The sequence below is a fragment of the Pelodiscus sinensis genome, chromosome 1 (genome assembly GCF_049634645.1).
Source record: "Pelodiscus sinensis isolate JC-2024 chromosome 1, ASM4963464v1, whole genome shotgun sequence".
NCBI lineage: Eukaryota > Metazoa > Chordata > Testudines > Trionychidae > Pelodiscus > Pelodiscus sinensis.
The window spans coordinates 210,853,830-210,873,744 of NC_134711.1; the positions used below are offsets into that span (position 1 = coordinate 210,853,830).

At 45.2% G+C, this 19,915-nt stretch overlaps 1 protein-coding gene across 8 annotated transcripts in view; it reads left to right on the forward strand.

Moving 5' to 3' along the window:
* CTPS2 (CTP synthase 2) overlaps positions 1-19,915 on the forward strand; it is a 178,979-nt gene that overhangs the window by 8,169 nt on the left and 150,895 nt on the right. For 4 of the 8 annotated variants that reach the window (XM_075914163.1, XM_075914171.1, XM_075914146.1 and 1 more), the window contains 4 exons: positions 2,266-2,328; positions 3,582-3,787; positions 12,848-13,018; positions 16,260-16,360. In XM_075914163.1, the coding sequence (XP_075770278.1) occupies positions 2,285-2,328; positions 3,582-3,787; positions 12,848-13,018; positions 16,260-16,360 (522 nt within the window). In that variant the 5' untranslated portion in view covers positions 2,266-2,284. The remainder of the gene's footprint in view (positions 1-2,265; positions 2,329-3,581; positions 3,788-12,847; positions 13,019-16,259; positions 16,361-19,915) is intronic. The other 4 variants (XM_075914194.1, XM_075914186.1, XM_075914179.1 and 1 more) reach the window with 1 other exon arrangement.

A 19,915-nucleotide genomic window follows, 5' to 3' on the forward strand; every position in this document is an offset into this window, starting at 1 on the left:
AGCCCTGGCTGGACTCTTGTACATTTCAAAAGGAAGCCCCACAGGGACCAGAGGGCTTCTGCTTTTGAAATATACAAGAGCCATGGTGGGGCTTTTGTACATTTCAAAAGCAGAGTCACAGCAGAAGTGGCACGAGCCGAGATTGCTTCAGTCCCTGCTTGTGCTGTTTCCCATTGTGCCTCTACCTTCCCTCTCTTGCTTTTAAATTGGCTTCCCCCAGCATGGGCTCCTACTTCCCCCTTTGCTGCCTCTCTCTGATAAAGGCAACGGCGGGGAAGCGACTAGTCACATCACTAGTCGACTGTCTGATAAGCTTCTGCTTATTGGATAGTTGATCAGTTGCTTACATCCCTAATTTAAATAATTGAGTTAAATCATGATTGAGAAAATAAGTACGTAATGGGGTTCCCTTGGAAAAACTGAGTTATCCTGCAGTAAAATAAAGAATAGACTTATGGCATCACCATTATGGTCTGTGACCATGTTGTTTCAAAATAAGAGGCATGTATTATCTAATATTTAATAAAATAATGACAGTGGCAGTTGTCAGCTCTAGATTTCTCTTACTGCAGCTTTCTGGACTGTATACATGGGTGTAGCTAAGCTGAACTTTTTTTTTCTATCAATATCCAATACAACAAACAACCTGGGAATGTACTTGTCAAATCATTCTTATCCTAAAAGGCACAGAGAGAGAGTCTTGAAGAATGAGACTAAAAGTGTAGGTGTAGCATGTTTGTGATGAGATTTAATTGTAACGTATTTTTAAAAGAGAACTTTAATATTTTGACAATTTAAAAAAATAAAAACATTTGATTTAAATAAAAATCCATTTTATATTTAAAAAAAAACGATTGATTTGTATCCACCCTGCTTCCCTTCTATGGTTCATAACCATTTTATACAACTTTTGCAACTATTCTCAGTAGGGATGTTAGCATGTAGTTATTAGATTGTTCTTGAACCCAGGACTTCTCTACATTGCAGTGTTACCAGTTAGCTGTTGGCAAAATCATTCCTGAGACCTCTACATTAGGAAATTGGCACTGAAAACAATTTGACTGCAAGTTTAGAAAGGACCAAAGGGTTCCTGCACTTTTCATGTGCCTTGGTTGAGGTTCTTCATATTTAAGCTAGCAGAGGGAGATTGCAGCAGAATTTAAACTCCTTCCCCTCTAAATGCTCACTAATGTTCCTTATCTGCTTCTTTTAACTATCCAGTTTTTACGTGTTTATAGACTGTTAGTTTTGATTGTTACCTACTAGTTTTCCCTTTGATTGGTTTTCCGTTTGATATTTATATACCCACTGTCTCTTTGTCCCCCCCTCTCATTTTTTCTCTCTCCCCGCTTCCCTTTTCCCCTGTTTAAATTTGGTTCTGGACATCCAACACTCCAGTCATCTGAAGAAGTGGGCTGTGCCAACGAAAGCTCATGATGCCATCTACATGTTTTGTTAGTCTTTAAAGTGCTACCAGACCATTTGTTGTTTTTTAAGTTTATCCTGTACAAACTAACTCGGCTACTCCTGTGAAGGTTTTAATCCCCTGATACAGTCAGACAGTATGGGAATTGTTTAGAATAGCAGACTCTCTCACAACAGGAAGGCCAGGGAATGAGGAGGCTTGACACTAACCACGTGAGAGTCTGGGTTGGTGAAGTGACAGCATGCTTTTCTTCCCATTCCTCAGCCAGAGGAGGATGCTGGGAGAGGGCTTTGAATTTATCAAAATCCACAATTAACAAATCTATGGAACATCACTTACCACCCTCGTTCTTTCCAGTAGTGAAGGTGGGGCTTAAAATGTGAGTTACATATCTTATCAAGGTAGTTCTAGTACAGAGTGGTAAACTTTGTCAGTGGACTTCCCACTTCATTTTTGTATCAGCCTGTGGTTAGAAGGTATCTGGTATTTTAAACCATGGTGTAATTATTAGATATTTTTATAGCGCAATTTGTTGTTAGTCTTTCTCTACTAGAGAATTTCTTTACTGCTTAGTGTTTCCTTAATCTGCACAATGTGGGCAGACTGTATAGCTTTTTCTTGTGAATTAACTCACACCACACATTCTCTTCTCGTAGAGACTTCGCTTAAGTGGTAAGAACAGTGTATGAATAATTAGATGCAAAACTCTGAATTGTGTTAACAAGCACTGTACATCTCTGTCATTCATGGGAACCATTCTGAAAAGGCATCTCACTGTCTTTTAAACAGTTTGTATCTTGGATTTGGATAAACATTAGTGCCTACTGTCTGTTTTGCAGGCTTATTTGTGGCATTGTAATGTTGGGAAGGTCTGCACTGCTTACTGCTGTACATGGAAGAAGGTAGATTTCTGAAGCTATTTTAGCTTCTTGCATATTTTTGATCACTATCTCACATCCAAGGCTGCGTCTAGACTGGCATGATTTTGCGCAAATACTTTTAACGGAAAAGTTTTTCCATTAAAAGTATTTGCGCAAGAGCGCGTCTATACTGGCATGTGCCTTTGCGCAAAAGATTTGCTTTTGCACAAAAGCATCCGTGCCAGTATAGATGCTCTCTTGTGCAAGAAAGCTCCGATGGCCATTTTAGCCATCGGGCTTTCTTGCGCAAGAAATTAACTTGGCTGTCTACACTGGCCCTCTTGCGCAAGAATACTTGCGCAAGAGGGCTTATCCCTGAGCGGGAGCGTTGGAGTATTTGCGCAAGAACCACTGATTTTGTATAGTACAAAGTCAGTGTTCTTGCGCAAATACTCACGGCCAGTGTAGACAGGCGGCAAGATTTTGTGCAAAAGCTACTGCTTTTGCACAAAATCTTGCCAGTCTAGACGCACCCCAATGTCTTTGGACTTTTTGGTGTTTAATTTGTAAATATTACAAATACATTAGTCTTCAACTTTTCGCTGTAATAAGTTCTTGAAGCCTGTATTATTTTATAGCTTAGAACAGTGTTTCTCAAAGCGTTCCATGAGTCTTCTTTGGGAAAGCTGCTAGTGGGCCCAAGCCACTTTATTTAGTTACTGTATAGATTTTGTAGCCATGGAGCCTTGTGGCTCCCACTGACATTAGTTCACTGTTTCCAGCCAAGGGGACTGTGGGAAATGGTGGCCCATGCTACCCCACTTCCCACTGCTCCCCTGGGCTGGAAACAAAATAGTATTGCATTAAAAACAACAATAATAATAAATGTAATACATATAATTTGATATAATAGATATAACAGATTTTTAGTGTAATTTGTGAATATATTGTAATATGTGCATTTAAATATCAATCATATGCACTTTGGTTTAGGCAGTCCTGCAAAGGTTCAGTGTCTTCCTCTAAAGTTAGAACTGTCAGACAAAGGTAAAATTTATTGTGGTTAATGTTATTGAAATGAAAAATCCTTGCACTAAAGGTAGCAGAATATATATGAAGGGATTAAAACACTTTACATTTAATAATATTTAAAGTCCAAACTGGTGACTGACTATATTTAATTTTGATAAGTTGGTTTCTGGAGCTCATTTTGTCTTTCCTTTTCTGCATGCTGATTTAGTGTGGTTTCTATGGATACATGTACATTTACCAAATGTGCTTTTTGTCACTGTTAGATTTCCAGCTAGAGACCTATGTGCTTCTACTCATTTCCCAATGAAGTACATCCTGGTCACCGGTGGTGTCATATCTGGCATTGGCAAAGGAATCATTGCAAGCAGCATTGGCACCATATTGAAATCATGTGGTCTACGAGTCACTGCAATCAAAATTGATCCTTATATTAACATAGATGCTGGAACCTTCTCACCATATGAGCATGGTAGGGTGATGCTGTTTCTTTCTGCATGCATAAATTAAATTAAGTTTTATTTTCATAAACAGGATTTAAATTTATAATGTTTTTAAAAAATTATAGATCTTTACTATAATGCTATCTTATTCATCTATGTGACAGTGCAGTATTGCTTCCTACTAATACTTTCAAGTGCATTGCCATTTATTTTATATAACTCAGGTGAAAGGGATTCTACTGCTTTTGCTGGTAAATTATTCCACAATCTAATAGACTGCACTGTTGGGAATTTTTCCTTGATATTCACTTTGCCCGATCTTTGTCTCAACTTGATAGGTAAGGCATTTGATAAAGTGCTCTCCAAAAATTTTGTTTGCAAAACTAATTCATATTCATTTTCTTATGAACACTATCACCCAGAGTGAAAGCTAGATAACAAAATGAAATGACACACAAAATGGGGATACGTAGCTATGGTCTGCTGGAAATATTACTGCTAAATGAGATTTTATTTATTGGCATCAGTAGTGAATGATACATGGTAAGGTTAAACAAAAATTAATTCAATTCAGATTTTACTTAATTTGAAAAGGGTGCAAACATCTGCAGAAACAGAGAAATAACATAAAAGGATCTAAAGAGTTTGGAAACAACAATATAAGAATCTGCTTGGAAATACAAACTATTGTACAATCCAAGAAACAAATCTGAACACATATTTAGAGGGAGAGAACCACCTGGAAAGCGGTGATGCCATAAACTCAGTTAGCTATGTTTTCATAATGCAGTATAGTGACAAAAAGTGGCCAATGGAATTTTAGGCTGCTCTGCCAGAGGCATCATATCACGGAGGTGATAAGGACTCTTTAACATAGGTGAGATAGTAGCTACAATGTGAAATCAAAATCAGTGGGATTACACATGTGTAACAGGTCAAAATTTGACCCCTGTGCCAAAGTACCTTCTCTGACTCACTGAGCTTAGCACTTCCTTCTTTGACAGTGGTGGGGCGTGGAGTAAATCAGCCCCATTCTGGATATAGTTTGTCTTCCCACTCTGTGTTTATAAATATTTTCAAGGTAGGTCTTGGGGCAGGTTTGAGACAAAAGAGACAAAATCATCAACACAAAATAGAGGAGAATACCTTTTCCTGCCACCCCACTCTTTGGAGATATTGGGGGGATTTTCCTTTTATTGGTCCTCCTGGGGTATTAATCCTTCCCCTATACTGTCCCTCAGATTTGGTAGTTTCCCTTGTAGGGAGTAGAACAGTCTCTCAACATGGAGAAACCTCTCTCCCTACTGACCCTAGCCTTGTCTCTCCTCCCCCTCTTTCACCAAAGGGGGAGTTTTTAAAAGTCTTAGGCCTGAGGTAATACTTTTTCAGCTTTTAGGAAAAAGGGCCTTTACTATTTTAGGACTAACAGACTTGCCTTCCAACACTCTCCTGAACAGTCCAGCCTGACTTTGTGAGACCATTCATTTTGTTCTCAGCACCTCAGTACCAAGTGTCTGTCAACAAATTGGAGGCTATTTGAACAATCCCCCACCCAGTCCCCCAACACCCAGGAGCCAGCCAGGTGTCTTGGACTAGTGTGGAGATCATGGACCTCATTGAGGTTTGGGGGAAGGCCCCCAATGTTCATAATCTCTGCACTAGATGGAGGAACGCAGACGTCTACGGCCGCATAGCTGCCACCATGGCCAGAAAGGCCACAGGTGCACGCCTGAAAATGAAAGAGCTGCGGCAGGGGTATGCCAGGGCCACTCGGGGCAGTTCCTCAGCAGAGGCAGACACCTGCCCCTACTTCGAGGCACTGGACCGCATCCTGGGGGGCAGGACGGTCTGTGCCACCCTGGAGTGCAGCGAGCCGGGACTAGAGTGCCCTGATCAGGGTGCAGAGGAGGAGCCGCCACGGAGTGTGCCACACCGTCCGGACCCCCGAGCTGTCACACCACGTAAGTGCCATCACTGCAGGATTTTCCTCTTTTGCAGGCCAGTGCTCCTTTGCTTTGGGAGAATAAATAGAGCCCAGAAGTATAAAGTTGATCCTCAGTTGTTCCTCTTTGCTCCTAAAATGAAGGGCATTGAAGGGTGTGTGTACAAAGATTTTTGTGTCAGAAGAGATGGGCTCTATATTTGAGAAAGAGATCTGAGGCTGGAAAAGACACTTGAACTCCATTCCTGACCAGCACCTGGTAAAAGGGAAATCTATGATGAAAAGGGATAAAGTCCACCTTACTCCCAAAGTGAAGAAGGAGCAGTGCTCCAAATTACCCCACAACAAACCAAATGTAGCCCACCAAAGAGACCTCAGGCCTAAAAGGGGCATGGAGGGTATGTCAGAGGAGAATGGTAGAACTCTCCATTAGAATCATGGTCAGCTGCACAAGCATCACTGGGTATGTTGACACTGCAGCGGGGAATTTGCCTCTCAGCCTGGTTATACAGACAAACATTAGCTCTGCTTGAGCTAACGGACTAAAACTAGCAGCATGAACATTGTGACATGGGCAGTGACAAGTACAAGGCATTTGAATAGAAGCCCACATGGTCCCCACTTTTGCATACTTGGGTGGCTAGCCTGTGCCATCAATTGAGTTGCAATAGTCACACTGCTACTTTTAGAATGTTAGCTTAAGTGGAGCAGACATGTTTCTGTCAACCCAGGCTGGGAGGCATGCCTCCAGCTGCAGGGCTTGTGCAGCTGACCATGGTCCTGATGGTCTCTGTGGCACCAGAGGGGAAAAGAGATTCTACGAGGAGTCAGGTTCATCAGTGACTGCATCTGTCCCCTGAATCAGCCAATGCATAAAAGGGAAACATTTTCAAAGGGCAGTTAGATGCTCAACTCCCACTGATGACCAATAAGAATTGGGAACTTAACTCTCATTTGAGCCTTTGAAAAATCTTCCTCAAGAATTGCACTAGCTCCTACAAGACCTGTAACCTCTTCAGGGTCAGACTATGTAGGACTTTTGCAAAAATTGTAAAGTTTTCCAAGAGCTAATTGAGTTTTCAGACACATCAGCTTTTGAGGACTTCATTAGCTGTTGGAAATTATTAAAATATTTGTTACCGGTGTGCATGCTCTCACACAGAGAGGGCTGTCGCTCATGCATCCAGTGCAGTTTTGAGTATCTTGGTTGATCCGTATAAACTCTAGAATGAAATAACTAGACTTCCAGAAAATACTGAAAATCACACTATTTCATTGCTTGGAAAATGGGCTTGGTGATCTAACAGGCTTTTTTATCTATAACTTCTCTGATACTATGAATAAATGTGATGTTACTTGGCCAACCTATATTTGAATTACAACATTTTTAAAAAGATGATAGACCTTTCCAAGAGCTCATTTTCAAAGAGTTTGCTAAAATGTTCTCTGGCAGGAGGCCATATGTAATAAATTTCAGACAGAAAGGAGTCTTTCTGAGAAAGATAGAGGTGAAGGTCAAAATTGGGTTTATAATAGAAAACTCATTTATAGTCTTAACTATACAGACCCTTTCTCAGTTTCACGATAAGACAGACCTTTACCACTTCCATTCTTGTCAGACTGACAGCTTCAGAAGTTATAGCCTGTGGTGTGAATGTCTTTTGGGTGGTTAGTATAGTGGAGAACTGGAGAAAATCTAATTGATTGCTAAAATATTTCCAGCTGTTCTTAAAGTTAAAGGGTACTCTGGTATCTATTTAAAATAAGAAGGAGTTTATTCACCACAGGAATCAAATTCAGAACTGGATCCTGTCACTTTCAAAGTCTAGAATGCAGGTTCTTTGAAGAACTGAACTGTTGCTTTTTAAGCCAGAGGGAGATATGACTTATGGAGTACCAGAGCAATACTTGAAAAGGTACAGCTGAGACACTGATGCAAGAAGCAGCCTAGTCCAATAGATAGGAACAGGACTGGGACTTAAGGAGAACTGGATTATGTTCCTAGCTTTTCTATTGTCTTACTGAGTGACTTTAAGTATGTTGCCTGATCTAATGATTGTGTATTAATCATACTGATCTATTACAAATCCCAGTAATGTTCTCTGGGTTGGGAGGGCCCTGGCTCATGATCAGACCCAGAAGCATGAGAATTATCACAATGATGAGAACCCTGCTGAGCACAGCAAAGAAATGCACACTTCAGAAAGGCCTTCTACTTTTGTTGCATTTTTATTAGCACTATTAACAATATCACAAACACTTCAAACCCAACAAAGAGGATAAAAATAATATAAAATGAATGTCTGAGCATCCCGTATGCTTACACCGTCTCTTGACAAACAACCCAAAATCATCCTCATCACCCTCATTGTCATCTTTACCAGCAGTCATCATCTTGGCCTCTGGCAAGGAACACAGGCTGCAGTGCAGCTTTTGTGTGTTAAGCTGATTCCCACTGTGCCTAATGCATATTCAGTTGGGGTCTCAGCCCTATTTTATCTGTATTTCTTTTCTTCCATAAGTTACTAGGCCTTTGAACATAGCATATTCGTCAGTTAGTGACTATGGCATTCTTGTGGAAGGATATCTCCTGATGCTCCTTAAAATATCTAAAGCCCCAGTGCAAATGGACATCTTGTGATTACCTGCCAATGGTTTAATCATATTTGCTTATTACACCATTCTGTCTTGTGATACCTTATGATCTAGGGTTACTCCTGATTCACTTTTGCACCTTAGGCCTAGGGTGGTTTAGCTAAGCCAGAGAGGGTGGGTGTCTCACAGTATATTTTTGGTGGTCTCAGAGTATGGCCATCAATTCTTGCTGGTATTATGAAAATATTTAACTTTAGGAAAAACAAATAAATATGCACACGTCCATCTCCAAACCATTGTCATTTATTTATGTAGTAGGAAGGCAGTAGGAAGTAGAGCTCCCCCTTCAGTGCACCCAGCCTTCACTTCTGTTTTTGTGCTCAGAGTGTGTCATGGAATGGGAGCCCTTCACCCTGTCAGGAAGCTGCCAAGCCTAGAGGCAGCCCTGAGCTACTGCAATAACTATAGCACATGTAGAATAGTGATAGAAATGTAGCCGTGTTAGTCTGGGGTAGTTGAAGCAAAATGCAGGACAATGTAGCACTTTAAAGACTAACAAGATGGTTTATTAGATGATGAGCTTTCGTGGGCCAGACCCACTTCATGTAAACAGTCAGTTGTGGCCCCAGGCAGGGGAAGCGCTGACTAATCTCTCTGTTTCTGCCTGCCCTGGCTCTTCAGTGAGAACCTGATCTGGGGACTGTGAGTTGGGAACTCACTGGCCACTTATGGAGTCCTAGACTGCCCCTGCCTGGGCCAGGTAGGTTACAAAGGAGTGCTCCAGTGACCTAATACCGCAGCTGCCTCCACTGACAAGAGCCACCTCCAGCGCTGTGTACACCAGTCTCACATGTCTCCAGAGGTGCTGTTTGGCACCTATGAGGAGGCTGTGTGGTGCAGTGGGCTGAGCCCTGGTGGTGGCACTAGTGCAGACACCAAGGCAGTGCATCTCATTGCCCTCGGTAACAGCTAATCAGGAGCAGCATCTGAATGCTGCAAGGAGGGGTCGCTGCTTTTTCTTTTCCAATCTCAACCCATGCTTTGGAGGTTGTCATGGCCACAAAAAAATCCACTTGTGGCTGCATATGGCCACCTTGCCCTTCTTTGAAAATTGCTGAGCTAAGCTATTGTCTTGCAGGCCTTGAGGCTTTAGGCACATTGCATTACTGCCTTAATTTATGCCTATGTCTTACCTACTAATACCTATAGGCTATAAGTAAATTGTTTTTGAATACGTTTCAAATATGAGTACCTCACGTTAATTTGGATCTAAGTCCCTATTTGTTCATCTCTGAAATTCAAATCACTTGTTTAGATGCACATTTTTGGCTAATTTTGAGAAATTGTGTCTCATTTGTAAATTGGTGATACTCTTAGCCATCTTCATGGGTGAAAAGCAAAAGACTCTAAAGCTATGTCTACATTGCAGGCTTTTGCCGGTAGAGAGTATGCTAATGAAGCGCTCATTAGCATTTGTCACACTGCCATTTGCATATTCTCTTGCTGTGGTTTTTGCACAAGAGGTTTTGCGCAAAAACAAGCAGCGTAGACGTGTCCGTCTTGCACAAAAAAATCGGCAGAGAATATGCAAATGACAGCATGACAAATGCTAATGAGCACTTCATTAGCATACTCTCTACCGGCAAAAGCCTGTAGTGTAGACCTAGGAGTTATTTGTTTTATGTTATATTTGACAAGATATTTTTCAGGTAATTCAGTAACAATATTGCTAGTCTATACTTTAGCTTTAAAGCAGTCTTAGTGAGCATTTCTAGTCTATAATTCTAGAAAACTTATACCTCATAAATATCAAGTTGTGCTATTTGTTACGTGACTAACTGGAAATTTTCACTAGCGATATTCATTTAAATAAAAAAGTAGCTAAGTAAGTAAACAAGTGTTCATTCATTATAAAGGAAAAGAAAATCCTGTTTCAGATATAACAAGCTATAACTATAACAAGCAGTTCAGTAAAATTATTACAAAAGGTGATGATAAAAATTCCTTTGCTGTATGCGGATTAGTATATTTTAATAAAGATTTCATTGTGTGCCTAAATACCTAAATACATACCACTGTTTTAACAATAGATCATATAATGGCTCATATTATCAGATAAAAGTTGTCTATTTTTTTTACTTGTTGCTGATAATAATAATATAATAGCACTCACAATCTTCAAAATGCTTTACAAACATTAATTAAGCCTGTTTGCATTACTGAAGCATATTACTGGAAGCTGTTGTAAATTTTCAGTACGTGAATTTTAAAATGAGAGGGCCAGATTTTGCACTAGATTATGTTCATGTAATTCTGTGTCCTGCACTGATGTTGTACAGTTTAACTGAAGGTAGAATTTTGCCCTCATATTTATTAAGATAGAAATTATTATTAGATTTTTTATTCATTAGTAATTAGAATATCAGCAATTATTTTATGGACTAATCTCTTGCCATATATATTTTAAACCACATTAATATTTGAATTAAACAGGTGACAAAAAGCATCCACATAAAATGAACTCCTATGGTTTTAAAAACTTATGAAGTAAAAAAGTATATTTAAAAAGGAAAAATAAAAGAAATAAAAAGGAAAAATATCCTGATCCAGGGCTAAGATTTTGTAGGCTACATTTTAGCTTAGCCTATGCAGTGGAGCTGCCTAGCTATACTTCTTGTATTATTCGCCTAAGCCTTGAGTCAGTATTCCTCAGGTTTACTTCTCATAGCTTGCATTAGTGAAGAAAATGGGCCATTAATTCAAAACTGGATGTAAAAAACAATGTCTAAATATATTTATATGTAAATAGAATTAAAACAGTTATGTAGCTTCTTGTTTCCCATCTTATGTGTGTCCAGGTTAATTTATATATGGCATTGTGGTTCCAGTAAATGTTTAGACTTTTTCAGATGACTGAAATATATAAATTTGTCCTTTTTCCTTGTCTCAGTGTCATCTAACAAGAGACAGAAAGGCATATTTCAGTGCTTTAGATCATATGATAGACTACCTTATTCAATCCCCAAAACATTTGCTCTCTTTAAAAGGTCTGAACCAATGCTCATTGAGATCAATGGAAAAAAATCTCCCTGATTTGAATAGGTATTGAGTCAGCTTCTAAAAAAGTAGTCTGTGTAGTCTGGAAATATGCCAGTTTTTCCCCATTAGTACAGTATAACAGATTGCAAGTCTTCCTCAGAGTTTGCAGAGTAGCCTTTTTTATCAATTAAGTCTTACAAGTAACCTCCTGGCAGGCATAGAAGGATAGGTCTCTGATCAAAACACTGTCAGCAATGTAATTGTAGCTAGCTGAACCTACAGGTCAGGGTTCCCAGATTACTCTTTTTATGGTTCCCGATTAGCCAAAGTTTCCTCATTCTTTATTTTCAAAGAGTCTGTTATTGACAGTGGTGAACATATTCAGTTCCCTATGACTCTTAAATGGCAAATTAATAGCTCACTGGAGGAATTTAATACCTCACAAGATCAGATTGTAAATCATCTACCCTCTTATTCAGTGCATTTTCTTTCATTATTTGTTCCAAGAGGCTGTCATATCCTGATGGGCACATTTTTACATTGCAACTGTGTATTTACACATTCTAAGGGTACGTCTAGACTACAGGGTTTTGTTGATGGAAGTTTTGTCGACAGATACTGTCGACAAAACTTCTGTCGACATAGAGCGTCTAGACACATTCAGTTCTGTCGACAAAGCAAGCTGCTTTGTCGACAAAACCCTGTAGTCTAGACGCAACCCTACAGGCAATAACACCTTCTGTCGACAGAACTCTGTCGACAGAAGGTGTTATGCCTCGTAAAATGAGGTTTACCAGCGTCGACAAAACTGCTGAGTTCTGTCGACGTTATGTTGACAGAACTCAGCGGTAGTGTAGACGCAGGTATAGTTTTATCGACAAAAGTCCACTTTAAAAGTCTAGGCACACCCTAAGAGATTATGTTAAGAAGATTCTGTCTTCGTTTCTGCAAGATGAATCCATTAAATTATCCAGCCATTGATGTGTAAGAGTTAGGCTTTTCCTCAGGTACTTTTCAGTTCTGCCAAAGCACTTTCCTATCAGATTTCATATGGAGCCATATTGGAGGCAACAGGTGTGGTTCCCTCACCGAATGATAAAAGTTACTGTTTAAAAGAGGCAACTTTAGAGGTAGAAAAATATCACTGGGCTTGATCCAAAGTTCTATGGCTTCAGTGGAAACAGTCCACTGACTTCCGTGGCCTCTAGCTGTGAGTAGGATGAGCCAGGTATTTATGATGAAACAAATAAATCAAAACTCGGGTTAAAATGTTCAAAACTTATTAAGTAACTCATGCAAATTTTACCCCAGTGTGAGCCCAAGATAACTGAAACAGCATGCTGTAGTTCATGGTACTTATTTATACTGCACCTTTACTAAAATGTATTTATTATGTTTGCAAAATTTCCGTCATTTATTTAGGAATTTGTAATCATTACATTGCTTTCCTGTGTGTTAATGTAGGAGGAAACTGAGTGCAGTTTATATTTTATTTTTTCATTTTCTTTTTCAGGTGAAGTTTTTGTACTAAATGATGGTGGAGAAGTTGACTTAGATTTGGGAAATTATGAAAGATTCTTGGACATTAACCTATATAAAGATAACAACATCACTACTGGAAAGATTTATCAACATGTAATCAATAAAGAAAGACATGGAGATTACTTGGGAAAAACAGTTCAAGGTGCTTTTATATCATTTAAATTCATGCAAATATTTTGAGTGTCGAATAAAGACTATTTAGAACAATTACACAAGTAACTTTTATTCACTCAGAGGGATATTGATATATTTGCATTATTGGGTGCACACTTCACACACTTTTCTGTATTTATCACAATTTTGCTGATACAGGCAGTCCCCGAGTTACGCGGATCCGACTTATGTCGGATCCGCAGTTACGAACGGGGCGTTCCTCTCCCTGGTCTCCAGCAGACCAGGGAGAGGAAGCAAAGCGGCGGAACACGTGGGCAGCGGACAGGGCTGTCCGCTGCCCATGCGCTCCGAGGCTTGGCTCTGCTTTGCCCCCCCCCCTCCCCCTGGTCTGCAGACCAGGGAGAGGGGGGGGGAGGCAAAGCAGAGCCAAGCCGCGGAGCGTGCGATCAGCTGACAGCCCGGACGCGTCTGGGCTGTCAGCTGGCCGGGCGCTCCGTGGCTTGGCTCTGCCTTGCCTCCCCCCCCTCCCCCTGGTCTGCAGACCAGGGGGACGGGGGGGGGACGGGGGGGGGGCAAAGCAGAGCCAAGCAGAGCCAAGCCGCGGAGCGCCCGGCCAGCTGACAGCCCAGACACGTCCGGGCTGTCAGCTGATCGCGCGCTCCGCGGCTTGGCTCTGCTTTGCCCCCCCCCCCGTCCCCCTGGTCTGCAGACGGGGGGGGGGGGCAAGGCAGAGCCAAGCTGCGGAGCGCGCGATCAACTGACAGCCCAGACGCATCTGGGCTGTCAGCTGGCAGCGTGCTCCGCGGCTTGGCTCTGCTTTGCCCCCCTCCCCCCCGTCTGCAGAGGGGGGGGGGCAAAGCAGAGCCAAGCCGCGGAGCGCGCGATCAGCTGACAGCTGTCAGCTGGCCGCGTCCTCCGCGGCTTGGCTCTGCTTTGCCCCCCCCCCCCATCCTCCTGGTCTGCGGGGGGGGGGGGGGCAAAGCAGAGCAAAGCCGCGGAGCACACGGGCAGCGGACAGCCCAGACGCGTCTGGGCTGTCCGCTGCCCGCGTGTTCCGCGGCTTTGCTCCCCGTCCCTCTGGTCTGCAGACCAGAGGGACGGGGAACAAAGCAGAGCAAAGCCACAGAGCCCGAGGGCAGCAGGACAGCCACGGCGCGTCTGGGCTGTCCCGCTGCCCCCGTGCTCCATGGCTTTGCTCCGGACACCTGTGGTATGGCAGCTGGGGCGCTGCCAGTTGGTCCCGTAGCGCCGCTGTGGGCGCTACTGGACCAACCGGGCAGCACCCCAGCTGTTCTGCCCCAGGCGTCCTGATTCAGCCACTGCTGGTCAGATTCAGCAGCGGCTGAATCAGGACGCCTGGGACAGAGCAGCTTGGGTGCTGCTGGGTTGGTCCAGTAGCGCCGAGGAGCGGCGGTGCTACTGGACCAACCCAGCAGCACCCCAGCTGCTCTGCCCCAGGCGTCCCCAAGTCAGCCGCTGCTGAAACTGACCAGTGGCTGACTACAGGAAGCCCCTGCCCTGGGCTTCCTGGAATCAGCCGCTGATCAGTTTCAGCAGCAGCTGACTTGGGGATGCCTGGGGTTCTTAAGTTGAATCTGTATGTAAGTCAGAACTGGCGTCCAGATTCAGCCGCTGTTGAAACTGATCAGTTTCAGCAGCGGCTGAATCTGGATGCCAGTTCCGACTTACATACAGATTCAACTTAAGAACAAACCTACAGTCCCTATCTTGTACGTAACCCGGGGACTTCCTGTACATTGCCAACTGAAATTATAGCTTAATTTAGGTCAAGAACCGTTTGAATACAGTAGGAAAGTGTGCTGAAGCTGCCATGTCTTCTAGTTGAGCACATTATTCTGTCCTCTAGTTAGTCCATGCGGAGTTTGCTTCCCATTTGTATTCCAGTAATCAAATATTACTTGCATATGTGTTTGCTAGGGCTGTCAAGCAATTACAAAATTTAATCACGATTAATCATGTGTTCTTCCCCTTTGAAATGCCGTGGCAGTGTTTCAGTGGGGTAGTACTGCATGGAGCCTGGGATCACCTAGAGTCCCCAGCTGACCCCAGGCTCCATGCAGCACTGCCCCTTTGAAGTGTGGGGGCAGCGTTTCCATGGGGCAGTGCAAGGCAGAGCCTGGGGTCAGCTGGAGTCCCCAGCTGCCCCAGGGCTCTATGCAGCGCTGTCCCTTTGAAGCACCACGGTGGTGTATCAAAGGGGCAGCACAACACGGAGCCAATGATCAGCTGGAGTGCCCAGCTGATCCCGGGCTCCGCGTTGCACTGCGTCTTGGAAACGCCACCCTGGTGCCTCAAAGGAGCAGCACAGTAGGAGTGCCCAGCTGATCCCTGGTAGGAAAAGACTAGTCGATTCACCCCCGTCTTTTGCTGACTCTAGATATATAATAGAAGCAGCAAAGGAGGAAGAGAGGGGTAATTGAAAGTGGCAGCACCTCACAGTTGTGTGGCGCTGCTGCTTTGAAACCCCAAGGCGGTGTTTCAAAGGGGCAGCCATTGAGCCTGGGGTCAGCTGGGGATTCCCCGCTGATGGAGGACTCCAGCGTGGCATTGCCCCAGAACCCAGGGTCAGCTGGGGTGTTCCCAGCTGACCCAAGGCTCCACTGCCCCTTTGAAACACGTGGAGACGGCATTTCTAAGAGGATGCCGCCACACAGCTGATCCCCAGCTCTGCTGTGAGGTGTCTGCCCCTTTGAAACTCCATCTCTGTGCATTTCAAAGGGGCAGTTGAGCCTGGGGTCAGCTGGGAAATCCCCAGCTGAGCCTGGGCTCCGTGCTGTGCTGCCCCTTTGAAGTGCTACAATGTCACTTCAAAGGTGCAGCACAGGATTAACGCCTGAAATTAACACGTTAAAAAATTTAACAGTTAATCCTGGACTGCGTTAATCGCAGGCATTAACTCATGTCAATTGACAGCCCTAGTGTTTGCATCTATAAATATTCAGGAACATCCTTTGAAATTTGCGAAGTGGTGGCAATTCGGATTTTGGAGGGGGCATACCACATTGAGCAGCTGCTCTTTGCTGCCTTAAGTCAACCCTTCTTTTTTGTCACCAAGATGTAGCCATACTTCAGTCTTCTGGAGGGACTTCTGCAGACTCAAAGAAAGGAGTAACTTGCTATGGGTCTGCTGTTGCCCTTTTTCATCTCTCCCCAGCTCTATTATTGCACTGAGTTTTTTTCTCCTCTAAGTGGGAGCAATATGAGGTTCTACACTATGAAATGCTTTCTTTTCTCATTTTGCCTTGCAGTTGTTCCACATATTACTGATGCTGTTCAAGAATGGGTGATGAATCAGGCAAAGGTTCCTGTGGACGGTGACAAGAAAGAACCACAAATATGTGTCATTGAGGCAAGTAAAACATTTCTCATCATTGCAGGTGTAATCCATGGGATTGGTTATGTGTTATGAATAAATAGAGCTTCTTCTTCCAGTGATTGCTCATGTGCATTCCAATTAGGTGTGTGTGTGCAGCGTGCACGCGTTGTCGGAAATTTTTCCCTCAGCAGTACCCTTAGGGCCAGCGGGGAGCCCCCTGGAGTGGCATCGGTATATCGGCCCATATATACCCCTGCTGGCCCTCACCCACTCAGTTCCTTCTTACCGCCGTGACGATCGTTGGAACAACCCTCAGCTCGTTTAGCGATAGTTGTCTTCTGTATTGTTCTCTGTTTCTTCAGTTAGCTTAAGTACTTGTAGTTAAGTTAAAAACATTTTTGTTGTTGTTTGTTGTTTTTGTTGCTGTTTCCCGCTGTGGTGCGCCGTGCACCTGTGGCAGAAAATGCCTGGCCCGCAAGGCTTTAAGTCCTGCAAAAAGTGCCACAAACGTATACCCCAGGGCGACCCTCATTCCTCGTGTTTAAAGTGCTTGGGAGAGACGCACCTCACTGAAGCCTGCAAAATTTGCAAAGCATTCAAGCCGTGAATGAAACACGAGAGAGAATTGCGTCTTAAGATCATCCTTATGGAGGCAGTGTCGGTGTGGGACTCCCCTCTGCACAGTGCCTCACTGGAACTGAAGAGACCTCGACACTGGTCTCAGTCTCTGGCACCGCAGAAGAGGAGGAGGCCTAACAGCGGATGGTCCCCTGCTAGGCACACGCCCTCCATGCGTCCTGCAATGGGGCACGTGGCGCCGGCCAGTCTGGAGCCCAGACCTTCCAGGTCGGGCAGACCTTCCTCCCAGCGTAGGGAGCCGAGCCCCTTGGAGGACTTTCTCGAACCCTCCACACCGGAGGCCTTAGAAGCGGCAAGGGTGCTCATAGTCTCTTTCCCCTCACTGCCCCCTACTCTAATGCCTTCCAGGCAACGTGGGACGTCCTGGCACCGGCTGTCAAACAGCCTGAGACCACGGCACTGGAGGCGTGGGCCCACTGCCTTCCCCTCCTGGCTCCACTGGTACCGACTAGTGGTGCATCCCTACCTGCAGTGCCCCATCAGGACGTGGCACCGGATACACCGCGGTATTATACCCTGGCACCAGCTCACAGCATTCCGGCACCTACCTCTGCACCGGATGTCTGCACTGTCGTCTTGGCACCGTGGGAAGCCGGAATCTATGGCCAGGCATGTAACCGCTCCACAGGTGTCTGCTTCAGCTTCTCCCTGGTCTGCCTTGGAGTACACGTCTAACTCTGAGGCGGAATCCACCTGCTCTTCTCGGGGCTCCTGGTCCCAGTTGCGACACCGCTCCCGTTTGCAGCACCGCTCCTGGCACCATAGTCCCTCTCGTCAATACCAGCAGCAGTGGACACAACCAGTCCCGGTACCGGTGCTCCAGCAATCGTGGCCTCCTAAACTTCTGGCCCAGTGGCCATTTTGGACTCCTTGGGCGTATCACCAAGCCCAGGGAAATCCTCCTTCCAGGTTGGCTTCAGTCAAATCAGGTCCTCGGGCCCCTCCCTTGGTGACCCCACTGGTCAGATCGCCAACCTCTGGCCAGTCACTGCCTCCCCCCCAGCAGTCTCCTGGTCCTTTGGGGAGTGTGGCTCCGGTGAGCCAACCTCCCCCACCCTTGACAACTGGCACGCAGTAGGATCTGGCACTTTCAGGGGTATCTGTCGGAGAAGTTCAAAAGGGATCATCGTCCTCCTCCCCTGATGAGGCTCTGGGAGACCCTGGATCATCCATGGCCTCTATGGACACCAGGGCCCACCAAGACCTCCTCCAATGTCTGGCCCAAAGTTTGAGAGTCCAGACGGATAGGGTGTCCTATGACTCCGATCCCACAGTGGATATCCTCTACAGGGATGCTCCCTCTAGAGTGGCCCTCCCAATTAACAAAACTGTGGCCAAGATCTCCAAAGCCTTGTGGCAGACTCCCGCGTCCATCCCCCCTACGGATAAGTGGGCTGAACGGAGATACTTTGTTCCCCAGGAAGGTAATGAGCATCTTTTTTCCCACCCTCCACCGGGCTCTCTTGTGGTACAAGCTGTGAATCAGAGGGAGAGACAAGGTCAACCCGCCGTTGTCCCTAAGAACAGGGAGGCTAAGAAAACTGACCTGCTAGGCTGAAACGTCTACGCGCCCGGTGGTATCCAGTACCGCATTACAAACCAACAGATCCTCTTGTCCTGGCATGCTTTTAACACCTGGGCATCGATAGACAAATTCATGGATCTACTTCCCCGAGACTCCCGTGCAGAATTCAAAGCTCTCCACGAGGAGGGGAGAACGATTTCCAGGGCGGCTCTCCAGGCGGCTCTAGACGTGGCGGATGCTGCTGCCCAAGTAATGGCCTCCGGGGTGGTCTTACGCCGCAGTTCCTGGCTACAGGGTTCTGAGGTTCCCCTAGAGCTCCAGAACACCATACAAGACCTCCCTTTTGAAGGCCCCTCGCTCTTTTCTGAGCAAACTGACCAGAGGCTCCATAGCCTGAAAGACACCCATGCTACCCTAAAATCATTGGGCATGCACACCCTGGCTACCCTGAGGCTCCCCTCCCTATTAGGAATGTTTCTAGAGCACCTCCCCAGGGTCCGTGTACCGACTTCTCCCGCTGTAGGAGTAGAAGCGGTAATGGCAGGAACAACAGGCGTCACCCTTGCCTGACCCCTGATCACAACCAGGGACCCTCCAACAAACCCTCCAGTCCCCATCAGGGCTTTTGATGGGACCTACAAGGGCAACCTTCCAGTCTCCCCATTTCTCTTCTGGGACCGTTTATCCCATTTTACCCCAGCCTGGCGGTCGGTCACTTCAGACCACTGGGTGCTCGAGATAGTGGAAAGGGGTTATGTAATTCCTTTCCACTCCCTTCCCAATTCCCTATCCTGTCCCTTTTCAGAGATCCGTCTCACGAGCCTCTGCTTCAAGAGGAAGTCCGACATCTCCTTATCATAGGGGCAGTAGAACGCGTTCCCCCTGAGTTTCGAGGGATGGGGTTCTATTCCCGCTACTTTCTGGTCCCGAAAGCCAAAGGGGGCCTGTGTCCCATCCTGGACCTAAGAGCCCTCAACTCCTTCATCGCCAAAGAAAGTTCAAAATGGTAACATTGGCGTCCATAATGCCCTCACTTGCCCTAGACTTAAAAGACGCTTACTTTCACATTTCCTTTGCCCCCCACCACCGCAAATTCCTCAGATTTTCTGTGGGCCTGGACCACTACCAATTCACGGCCCTACCATTTGGTACTTCCATGGCCCCTCGGGTCTTCACCAAGTGCATGGCCGGTACCGTCCGCCCGCCTTGTCACGGATGCCTCAGACACCAGTTGGGGAGCCCACCTGGGAGACCTCCACACACAAGGTATGTGGTCTACAGATGAGATCTCCCGGCATATCAACATCAGGGAGCTCTGGGCAGTCTGACTGGCTTGTGCGGTTTTCCTTCCCCACCTCAGGGGTAAGTCTGTTGTCATCCTATCGGACAACACAACAGTGCTGGCATATATAAACAAGCGAGGT